The sequence below is a fragment of the Myotis nattereri genome, assembly GCF_964212035.1.
Source record: "Myotis nattereri genome assembly, chromosome: 3".
Classification (NCBI taxonomy): Eukaryota; Metazoa; Chordata; class Mammalia; order Chiroptera; family Vespertilionidae; genus Myotis; species Myotis nattereri.
The window spans coordinates 189,793,867-189,806,143 of NC_138077.1; the positions used below are offsets into that span (position 1 = coordinate 189,793,867).

A 12,277-nucleotide genomic window follows, 5' to 3' on the forward strand; every position below is an offset into this window, starting at 1 on the left:
ACCCCTCGCCCCTGCCTGTGGACGGTGGTACATGCCAATCCGAGCGTATGTTCGGGGCTGCGAGGAGTCTGCCGCACTTCCGGCCAGGTCGCCGGATATCCGCCGAGTGACCCTTGCAAGTCCTTCTTGGTTCTGAAGTGGAGTAGGCGCTGCTGTGGCTGCTCGTGTTCAATCCAGAACCGTCGCCAGACATGGGGCTGGAGGACGAGCGGAAGATGCTGACCGGGTCCGGAGACCCCAAGGAGGTAAGGCCCGGCGAGGGGCGGGGGCCGGGACCGAGCCCGCCCAAACCCGCCCGGGGCCCTCGTGGCCCTGCCTCCTCCTGGAGCGTGCGGGGCAGGGAGAGCTGGCTCCCTTGACCCCCAGAATCCGCCGAGTGACCTTGGGCGAGTCGATGACTAGTCTTTGGGCCTCGACCTTCCTCTTCTGTGACTGTGGTGAAGAGCGACAATGCTGTGTTGACTACTTTTGGAAAAATACCATCTCCAGCCCTGGCGGGTTTGGCTCAGTGGACGGAGCGTCGGCCTGCGGACTGAAGGGCTCTGGGTTCGATTCCGGTCAAGGGCACACGCCTGGTCCTGGGTCCGCACAATTGGCGTGGTCGGTCCCCAGTAGGGGGCGGGCAGGAGGCCGCCGATCAACGATTCTCATCGTGGATGTTTCTATCTCTCCCTCTCCCTTCCTCTCTGAAATCAATAAAAACATGTTTTTTAAAATACTACCTATATTTTTGACCTGACGTGTTTGGGGAAGCAGCTCCGGTCTGGAACCCCTGCCACATACACCCTCTGTGGAGGCTGCGGAGACTTGTCTTTACTCCGGTTCCTGTGAAGAAGCGGCTTCTTTTTCTTTGAGGGGACAGGGGGGGAGGGATCTTTCTTTGGGGACAGTGTTGGAATGTGCAGCATAAGGGAGTTCTTTTCCAGAGCAAGAACGCCAATATAATAATTATTGCCTGCTTCCCGTTCCGAGTGCTTTATGTGCGCTAATCCGAGGCGTTAGATGCTAGTACTGCCAGGCCACAGGTGAGGAAACGGGCGCAGAGAGGGTAAGCGTCTTGTCTGAGGACACACAGCTCCTGGGTCAGGAGCCAGGGACTGAACCGAGCGAGGCGCAGGCCCCGGGGCTCGGGCTCAGCCACCGTGGGCGCGGCTGGCGCTTGTTGCCGGTCACATTTCCCATCCTCTGCCCGTTTTGTGCTTATGGGTTCGGAATAGTTGGAAACTAGTTTATCCCATAATTTTTCCTAGTCTTACTGTTTCCAGAAAGAGGACCAGGAAGACGTGGAGCCAGCCCTAGGAAGTTCAGGGAGGGTGTTAGACACTTCGGTAGGGCTCACCCCCGCGGCAGATGAGACAAAGAAAGTAAATAAGTCGTCAGTTTTGAATTTAAGAAAACGGAGGTCTCCCAGAGATTAAATCTTTTTAGTTAGTGTGAGGTTGGTTTTTCTCATTGACGGGAAGTTCTACAGGAAGTATTCCATAACCAGACTTGTAGTTGGATTTGTTTTTCCAAAACAAGCCATGATACTTTTGACACAAAATTGTCAAAGACACAGAACAGTTAATGTCGTAGTATTGCTAATGGGGGGGATGATATAAAGGTCTTGCTTCTAGGATAATTGATTTCTGGTTTCTAACTCAGGCAGAATGTGATTTGTGTGTTTTTTAAAACTTTTTTTAGTATGGATTTTCTTCAAAGAGCAAGGTCAAGAAACCTTATTTAATGGAAAACTAGAATTTTGCCTCCTAAATAACATCCTTATGTTTATTTTTAAGTGTTTTTATTGATTTCAGAGAGGAAGGGAGAGAAAGATAGAAACATGAATGACACGCCCCCTACTAGGGATGGAGCTCACACCTGGGCATGTGCCCTTGACCGGAATCGAACCCAGGATCCTTCAGTCCACAGGCCCACACTCTGTCCACTGAGCCAAACCGACCAAGGAAACATCTTTTTTATTTTTTAAATATATTTTATTGATTTTAGAGAGGAAGGGAGAGGGAGAGAGAAACTCAATGATGAGAGAATCATTGATCGGCTGCCTCCCGCATGCCCCTCACTGGGGATGGAGCCCGCAACCCAGGCATGTGACCTTGGCCGGAATAGAACCTGGGACCCTTCAGTCCACAGGCTGACGCTCTATCCACTGAGCCAAACCAGCTAGGGCCAAGGAAACATCTTTATGTTTAGAAGAGGCCTTTGCCAATTGTGGGAATAAATGAACCTGCCCTACCCCTCGTAGCTTTCATGGGCTTTGTTTTGGTCCCTACTTGGGAGGACATGGTAGAGAATGAGCCAGATTGTGTTGGAATTTTAGAAACTTATTGAGGGATGGCTGAGCTAGTTCTTTTATTCCCTTCTATACCTTCTCTTTCCCTTCTCCCAAATGTGGACACATGCGTGACAGGTTGAAATACTGATCAGATAGACTCTTTGCCCCAGATTTAGGCCTATGCTGATGCTCCCTTAGAGAATTTTTTTTTTTACATTGTTCTCTCTGGAAGAAAGAAAACTAAGTTTGAGAATGTGCACCAGCACTGGAAATAAATAGGAAGGGCCTGGTGTTTCCAAGCTTGTGGATGGAGGCATGTGTCAACATCTTATATTGATAGTCTACTTAGAGCCCTGGAGTTTTGCAAGTCAAAAATCAGTGGTTGTAACCATCTTTAGTTAAGCTCTGGCTAAAGGAGAGTTTTGGTTTGGCCATTTTCATATCCCAATTCAAGTTCAGAATCTAGAAAAAAATGTTAGTTTTCTCCTAACTTGGTTTTAGGATGTAAGGACTAAATTTAGCTATTTCTGATAATAATGGGACTCACCAGAATTTAGAACAAAGTACTTTTTTAATGTTCCATATGAACGTCTGGCAGCTTGAATTTATATCAGAAAATGTCCAATTAGTGTTATGTCTCAACTGGGAGTCCCTTAGGGCTGTTGTGATTAATCAAATCATAGGAAAGTGCTTTATACACAATAGTGTTGTGCATTCTTTAGGTCAGCGGTCGCCAACCTTTGGGACCTTGCGGACCACCCATGGCGACCACTGCTTTAGGTTGTTGCTAATGAAAGTGAGATAGTATGTCCTTGTTGAAATGTACCCAGGATTTGTTTTTACGAGGTATGGTAAGTTACAGACATTGAGAGGATTGTTTTTGAAGGAAGGGTTTATTACTTACTAGAGGCCCGATGGACGAAATTTGTGCAAAGGGCTCGGCCCTCACAGCCGCAGTGGCTGCCCTTGGCCCTCGCAGCCCTGGCTTTGTCCTTTGTCCAGAAGGTCGTCCAGAAGGTCTTTTGGCTGTCCAGTCTAATTAGCATATTACGCTTTTATTATTATAGGTAGTTCCCCAAAGAACTTAGAATAATAAGGCCATACCATCTAGGACCCCATAGAGAAGTGCCTGGACCACTCAGGAGCAGAAGGAGCAAGGGAAAACAGAGCCTTGGTTTCTAAGGGAAGGAAGGGGTGAGGCAGGATAGGCAAGCTTTAGCAAGGTTAGGATTGGATAGTTAGAATCATTTCAGTTGCCTCTGGGCTAGGGGAGTGGTCCCTGGTTGTTTGGTACTGGGCCCTGGGGTGGTTAGGGCGGGGCAATATGGTTTCCTGTGGAGAGTTAGATAAGTAAGTAGTTGTTGGTTAGGGATTTGGATTGGTTGTTTTGCATATGAGAGGCATGTCCCCAGGCAAGTTGTTGCTATCTCTAGGAATTAGCCAGCCCTGGGAGGGGCTGACTCTAGGATTGGCAGGGCCCCTAAAATGTCAAAACATCATAAAATACAGAAATTTAAGAACATGGTTAATATAATGTCTATCATCAGTAATTACAAGATCAATATGATTGGGAATACATATGTCATAAAAATGCTGCTAACATTAATTTTGTTTTCCTTTTGTAGGAGGAAGAGGAGGAGGAATTAGTGGTAAGAGCTGTCTCCGTTTTGGAACCATCACAATAAAAGGAAGTTTGCGCTTCAGAAAACTCTGAAGCCATTTTGAGAGTCTCTGTATTTGACACTTGGAGAGAATGGGAGTGGAAAAGGCCTTTACTTCCTATGCAGGGGAGTGTTTGGGGGTGTGGGCCTGGGAAGCTGGGTCCTTTCTGGGTTTGGGGCTTCTCCAGTTGTGTCAGGGAGCAGAGCAGCGTTTTGAGGGCCTGGCACTCAGTCCTCTGCTGTTTGTGGTTTAATAATTCTGAAAGGACCATTCCCTGGATGGCCCTTCTCTGTGTTAACATTGCCTTTCTAGCTGGGATGCATAGGCCTTGCTGACAGATTGAAAGTCACAGACATTACATAATCCCAAATGCTATGTTAACAAGTAAGGCCTTTATCACCTTATTTCTCAGATAGGACTGAGGCTTTCAGTGCATACTGGCAACCTTGGAAGGCAGAAATGTGAAATTTTTTCCTACTCTTAGCATCAGAATTGAATGAGAGACCCCATTCTGCCATTTCTGGTGGCAGTATGGCTCTGCCAGCTGGCCTTCTGCCTGGTAATTCAGAGGCAGCACCTTGCCTTGGTTTAGTGGTTGTGTTAATCAAAGCATATGGTTTGTAGATCGCCACCTGAAACCCCATTTTGTTTTCTGTTTTGTTTGTTTGTTTCTCCATCAGGATCCCCTGACAACAGTGAGAGAGCAATGCGAGCAGTTGGAGAAATGTGTAAAGGCTCGGGAGCGGCTAGCGCTCTGTGATGAGCGCGTTTCCTCCAGGTCACAAACAGAGGAGGACTGCACGGAGGAGCTCTTTGACTTCTTGCATGCAAGGGACCACTGTGTAAGTCAGCCTAAAGTCAAGAGGGGAGAAGCTTACAGTGGCCAGGGAAGACTTGGTTCTGACAACCTTTTATCCTAGCATTATTGTGGCCCAGTATATGCAGGTACAGTGCTGGGCACTTTACATAAGTAATCTTACATAATCCTACCACTTTCACTTGAGGCAGATATCATCCCCATGCTACAGATAAGAAACTGAGGCTCAGAGTAGAGAAATGATATCCCAACTTGTACTGCTAAACAGCGGGGAAGTTGGATTTTGTACTTTTAAGTAACCGGCTATTCTTTAAAATAATGTATATCCTCCAGTGTGTCTTTTACATAGCAGTTGGTCCAAAAAGTTTTTTGTGGTTTTTTTTTTTTTTTTTAAGTAAAATTGCTTGACTTTATGACATAATAATAAGGTATTTTAAATTATTGGGTAGACACACTCTCCCTTCCTCTGTCTCTAAAAGATCGAATAAAAAAACATTAAAAATAATAATAAAATAAATTATAGGGTAGGCAAAGTTTGATATGGTTGCTTATGTTAAAACTGATTGGGTGGCTGATAAGCATTATGAAAAGATGTTCAATACCATAGCTATCAGGGAAATGCAGATCAAAACCACAATGAGATACTACTTCACATCCACTAGATCAGTGGTCGCCAACCGTTTGGACCTCACATGGTCTGCGGGCCACCAGTTAGCCACCACTGCACTAGATTGACTCCTATAAAAAAAATAGGTAACAAGTGTGGGCCTATGTGGAAAAATTGGAAACCTCATGCACTGCTGATGGGAATGTAAATTGGTACAGCCTGTAGAAAAGTGTCATTTTTCAAAGGGTTTAAGATAGAGGTACCCAGCAGTTCTACTCAGATATATATACCTAAGAGAAATGAAAACATGTCTACATAAAACTTATACACAAATTTTCATAGAAGCATTCTTTCTAAAATATATATATATATATATATATACATATATATATTTTCTAAAAAAAAAATATATATATATATATACATATATATATATTTTTTATTGATTTCAGAGTGAGGAAGGGGGAAATAGAAACATCAGTGATGAGAGAATCATCGATCAACTGCCTCTTGCACACCTCCTACTGGGGATCGAGCCTGCAATGTGGGCATATGCCCTGACTGGGAATCGGACTGTGACCTCTAGGTTCATGGGTAGATGCTCAACCACTGAGCAACACTGGCCCAGCAGAAACATTATTCTTTTTTTTTTCTTTTTTCTTTTTCTTTTATTGCTTCAAGTATTACAAAGGAAGCATTATTCTTAATAGCCAAAACGTAGAAGCAACTTAAGTGTCCATGAACTGATATATCCATATAGTGAAATATTCTTTGGCAATAAAAAGAAATCAAGCCTCGGCCAGGTAGCTCAGTTGGTTAGAGTCATCCCTATACACCAAGGTTGCAGAGTCATTCACTGGTCAGGGCACATATAAGAATCAGCCAACCGCCCGGCCATTGAGTAATGGTTTGAGCATCGACCTAGGAACCAGAAGATTACAGTTTGATTCCGGGTCAGGGCACATGCCCAGGTTGCAGGCTCAATCCCCAGTAGTGGGTGTGCAGGAGGCAGCCAATCAGTGATTCTCATCACTGATGTTTCTATCTCTCCCTCTCCCTTCCTTTCTCTGAAGTCAATAATAACATATCTTTAAAAAAAAAAAAAGAATTAGCCAATGAATGTATAAATAAGTGGAACAGCAAATCTGTTCTCTCTCTTCCCTCTCTCTCAAAAATAAAAAAAAAGGAAATCAAGCACTTTACCCCAAACTCTAAACATAGAATTACTATATTGATCCAGCAGTTCCACTTCTGTGTATATACCCAAAAGAATTGAGACTTTGTTCAAGGGCTTGAAAAATATATTTATGCATGCGTGTTCATAGCAGCATTCACAATATCCAAAAGGTAGATGCAACCTGAGTGTTCGTTAATGGATGGATATACAAAATATGAAACTTAAAGACATACTAAGTGAATCAATCAATCACAAAAGGACAGATGTCATTCCACTTATATGAGATATTTTAAGTAGTAAAATTCATAGAGACAGAAATTAGAATGGTAGTTGCCAAGATTTGAGGGAAGGGAAAATGGGGAATTATTTAATGGGTACAGAGTTTCAGTTGATGAAGGTGAAAAAAATTCTGGAGATTAATGATGGTGGGACAGTATGAATGTACTTAATGCCACAAAAATGTATTGTTAAAAATGGTTACTTTTATGAGCAAAGCACTAGATTAAGACCTGGGAGTGAGACAGGCATGGTCTCTCTCTTCATTATGGGCCAGAGAACAGTTAGTAAATTGGTAAGTCTCTTGGCTTTAATCATCTTAGGATAGCCTTCAGCGACCCAAAATTTAAAGATGCTGTGCATCTTTTAACTTTATTCAGTATTTATCACTTTCAGAAATGACCTTATGTCTACATTATATTTCTCTGTTATCTCTAAGTTCCATAAAAGGCAGAGATATTATTGTGTTTACTGTTGTAACTCAGCACCTAGAACGGTACCTGGCATTTAGAATTGTATAAATATTTGTGGAATTGATAAGCACTATGATATGGGAGGTATATGTTTCTGTGGGGAAGACGGAGGAGGAACAGATTTGTGTAGAAAGAGGGCCTAGAGAAGCCTTTCATGTTAACTTAATTCTAAAGGAAAAGATGAAAGAAAATGGAAAAGAGCGTTCTAGGTAGAAGGGAGATTCAGGTAATGGGAATTCACTGTGGCTCAGGAGAGGTGTGAGTATGTGAGAAGGGGAATCATGAGAGAAGGGACAGGACCAGTCTAGGTTATGCAGAATCCTGTAAGCCATGACATTAAAACTGCCAATTAATGACTTCCTTTCTTTCCTCCTTCTAGGTGGCCCACAAACTCTTTAACAGCTTGAAATAAATGTGCAGATTAATCACCCTTGGGCATCAGGATATTTCCTTGTGGTTTTGAATATTCCATTTGTTTCTTATTTGTGTAACTGTAAGTTCATGTGAACACCTCATGGATTTTGGTTAGGCAAGTTGCTTCTATGTACTTAGGAGTGATTACATCTTAATAAAAGTTCAGTAATCTGCACACCTTTATTGTAATTGGATTTTTTTATTTGAATTTTCAAGCATAAGGATAGGTAATAACCCCTCTGAACCCATCACCTAGTATGTATCTCTTTAATGATAAGGACAGTATTTCTTTATTTGATGCCATTATCACATTTAAAATGAATAGTAATTGCTTAATATCATTATTAAATACCCAGTTCATACGAAAGCTTATTTTAGAAGTGTCTTTTGACAGTTTTTTGGTCTTGGTTCCCAACAAAGTTGTTTTTCTTAAAAAAAATAAATAAAAATTACATATATATATTTATATTTTAAAAGGAGTGAGGAGGGGATAGGTTTGTGGTTTGTGTAGGGAGGGTTATTGGAATCTAAGCAAGGTGAGAATGGAGGGGCACCCAGGTAGGTGGTGCTGGCAATGAGAGATTGGTTACCGTACCAGTCTGGGTAGGTGGGATATTGAAGATAATGGGAGCTAGCAGAGAATGAAATTACAAATACGGAAAAGGAAAAAGAGACCAGAATGAACCCTGCAGAGTTAAGGTATTGGTATAAACTAAGTAAATACAGATTTCAGTGTAAATAAATATATATGCCAATATGTGTCCATGCAGGGAATATATGTTTTCCCTAGCTCAGCCCACAAAGAGGGCTTCATTCTCCAATAAAAGAAACCAGAGCCCCTTGGAGAAATGGGTGATTCCAGGGCAGGGAAAATACAAGAGAAACCATTTTGTTCCAGAAAGAAGGAAGTACTCAAAGAACAATAGGAACGAGTCAAAAGTACATAAACCACTATTCAAACCTGGAGCAGTTTGAGAATCAAAATATGTGATGACAACCCTGGCAGGGTAGCTTGGTTGGAGTGTTACTTTTCAATCCTCAGGTAAGGATTTAAAAAAAAAAATGTGTGTGTGATGAAAGCATTAGATTATGGCTCATTGAATAAAATAGGAATCCATGCCCTAACCGGTTTGGCTCAGTGGATAGATAGAGCGTCGGCCTGTGGACTGAAGGGTCCCAGGTTCGATTCCGGTCAAGGGCATGTACCTTGGTTGCGGGCATATCCCCAGTGGGGAGTGTGCAGGAGGCAGCTGATCGATGTTTCTCTCTCATCGATGTTTCTAACTCTCTATCCCTCTCCCTTCTCTGTAAAAAAATCAATAAAATATATTTAAAAAAAATAGGAATCCATGAATCTGTATTAATATAAATAAGTGAATCAGTTGAATGTTGGGGAGGAAAGGGATATATATTAATTACAAAAGGAGAAAGTACACTGGAGAAGCTTCGCAGGCAGTAACTTGGATTAAAGCAATTTGACATAGCCCTAACTGGTTTGGCTCCGTGGATAGAGCATTGGCCTGCGGACTGAAAGGTCCCAGGTTCGATTCCAGTCAAGGGCATGTACCTTGGTTGCGGGCACATCCCCATTAGGAGGTGTGCAGAAGGCAGCTGATTGATGTTTCTCTCTCATCGATGTTTCTAACTCTCTATTCCTCTCTTCCTCTCTGTAAAAAATCAATAAAATATATTTTAAAAAAATTAGACATTGTACAGAATAATCCTCACCATGTCAAGGTTGTGAAAGTGAAATACTGAAGAAGTGTTCCAGATAGACTATAGAGACAATGCAACACATAATTCTAAACTGGATCCTGTTATTAAGGGCCTTATTGAGACAATTGGTAAAGTTAAATGGAATCTAAATATTCTATGGCAGTTATATCAATGTTAAAGTTGAAAATTATTAAAAACCAAAACCCCAATAAAGTCCCAAATGTGTAGAACAGAGGCTGACTTCAGACGTAAAAGTCAATAGCTAGTGCTGTTAGCCATCACAATCCCATGTCTAGTGTTGGGACTTAACATATTTCCCCATAAAAACAGTAAATGGTAGTGATGAGGCTGAGGCTCTGAGTACCGCTAGTAGTATATGTTGCTCAAGGGATAGGGAAAATGTTCCCAGTTCCATTTGGGGAGACAGGCTAGGTAAGCACTGTCCGATAGAATACTCTGCAATAATGGCAAAGTTCCGCTGTGCATTGTCCACTACGCTAGCCTCTAGCCATATGTGCATTTTTCTGTTGTGCATTGTCCAACATGCTAGTCACTAGCCATATGAGGGTTTTGAGCACTTGAAATGTGGCTAATGTGATTAAGGTACTGAGTTTTAAGATTTCATTATAATTAAATAAAATTTGAATTAATTTATATTCAAATAGTCTTGTGGCTGGTGGTTACCATATTAGACAGGGGAGGTCTAGCAGTTGCAGACACAACCACCTGAGTGGTAACTGAGAGAAGCAGGCCCAGTAGGCATTGGAACTGCTTCTGCACTGTAGTCAGCTACTGCTATGTGAGAATGCTTATCCAGTGTTGCTTGATGACTTGTTAAGGAGCTAGAAATCCAAGTTTTAGGTGAAATTTAATTTTTAAATGAGGACAAATAATTTTTAAAGCTTTAGGCCAAATTAAACACATCTATGGATTGCAACCACTGGTGCACGTGAGAAAAACCTATATGCAAATATTTATACACCAAAGAAAGTGAGCCAGGCCAAAAATGAGTGCCTTGTGCTTCAGAAGTAATCAGCAGACTGACACTCAGTATAGACAAGACTAAGGAAAGCTTCATAAAGGAGCACATGACAATGGAGGTGAGAATCTGAAGGATTTATGTTTGCAAAAATGGGGCAAAGAGCCACTTGAACCTAGGTGCTCTTTCAACCTATTGTCCTAGCTAGAGGGATGGCCAGCATTTCCCAGCCATTTCTGACTTAAAACCCATTTCATGGTGATCTCACAAATACCTTTACAAATGGCGACATTATATTTGTTGTATGTAATATGATTTTCAAACATCTTTAATTTCCAAAGAGAGCAAAGCTGAAATTTTGTAGTAAACATCCTTAATTCATTACTCAGATCTTGGTGTTTACTAAAATGTTACTAGTTTTATCAGGAGGGAATTACTCAGAGGAAGAGCTCCCGAATTCTGCTTAGAGGGTGCTTGAGTCTGTTGCTGAGTACTAAGCTGCCAATGAGTATAGTGAAGCTCCATGTATCCAGACAAAGAACTACTGGATAGCTATAAACAGTAATTCCCGAAGTTAACAGAGGACTGGGAGATGTTTGAATTTTGACGAGCTAATATGGGGAGTTCCTGTTGAATTTTTTGAACACCTGGAATACTGAACTTGAACTTCAGAAGGGGACACCTCAGCATAAAGCTAAAACTAACCGTGGAGAGGCTACTTACAAATCTTAAAAGGAGCCATGAAAGGATCAAGCTGATTAACAAAAAAACCTGACTGCTTGCCAGAACGAAGTTCAAGACATTTTAGCCCAGCTGGTGTGGTTCAGTGGTTAAGTGTTGATCCATGAACCAGGAGGTCATGGTTTGATTCCCAGTCAGGGCACAAGCCTGGGTTGATTCTCTCTCATTGATGTCTCTCTCTCTCTCTCTCCCCCTTTCCCTTCCTTTCTGAAAAAAAAAAAAATGTTTTTAAAAAGACATTTTAAAGGAAGACAACAAAATTCAGCATTCAACAATGTAAATTTCATAGCACTAAGAATTCAATTAAAAATTGCTAGATAGCCCTGACTGGTTTGGCTCAGTGGATAGAGGACCAGCCTGCGGACTGAAAGGTCTCGGGTTCAATTCGGATCAAGGGCATGTACCTTGGTTGCGGGCACATCCCTAGTAGGGAGTGTGTAGGAGGCAGCTGATCGATGTTTCTCTCTCATCAATGTTTCTAACTATCCCTCTCCCTTCCTCTCTCTAAAAAAATAAATAAAAATAAAAATAAATTGCTAGATAGCCCTAACTGGTTTGGCTCAGTGGATAGAGTGTCGGCCTGAGGACCAAAGGGTCCCAGGTTCAATTCTGATCAAGGGCACATGCCTGGTTTGCGGGCTTGATCCCCAGTGCGGGGCATGCAGGAGGCAGCCGATCAATGATTCTCTCATCATTGATGTTACTATCTCTCCCTCTCCCTTCCTCTCTGAAAGCAATAAAAATATATTTTTTAAAAATTGCTAGACATGCAAAGAAGCAGGTAAATGTGACCAAGAGAAAACAGTCAATAAAAACAGACCCAGAATGACAGAGATGATAAAACAGTATACAAGGACTTTGAAATTGCTATTATAGCCCTAGCTGGTTTGGCTCAGTGAATAGAGTGTCAGCCTGTGGACTGAAGGGTCCTGGGTTTGATTCTGGTCAAGGGCATATGCCAGCGTTGTGGGCATGATCTCTGTTGGAGGCGTGCAGGAGGCAGCCAATGATTCTCTCTCATCATTGATGTTTCTATCTCTCCCTCTCTGGAAACATTACAAATATATTTTTAAAAAAGAAATTGCTATTATAAATATACTGAAGAATTTAATGGAAATCAACATAATGAGAGAATTGGAA

At 42.0% G+C, this 12,277-nt stretch overlaps 1 protein-coding gene across 2 annotated transcripts; it reads left to right on the top strand.

Moving 5' to 3' along the window:
• Positions 1-75: 75 nt before the first annotated feature.
• UQCRH (ubiquinol-cytochrome c reductase hinge protein) lies at positions 76-7,876 on the top strand. Of its 2 annotated transcripts, XM_081087308.1 has the most exons (4): positions 76-245; positions 3,901-3,924; positions 4,618-4,779; positions 7,667-7,876. In XM_081087308.1, the coding sequence occupies exons 1-4, from the start codon at positions 192-194 to the stop codon at positions 7,697-7,699; spliced, it is 273 nt and encodes a 90-aa protein (XP_080943434.1). In that variant the 5' UTR covers positions 76-191; the 3' UTR covers positions 7,700-7,876. The 2 variants fall into 2 exon arrangements, with proteins under 2 accessions (XP_080943434.1, XP_080943435.1); XM_081087309.1 differs by lacking the exons at positions 76-245; positions 3,901-3,924 and adding an exon at positions 4,419-4,496.
• Positions 7,877-12,277: the final 4,401 nt, after the last annotated feature.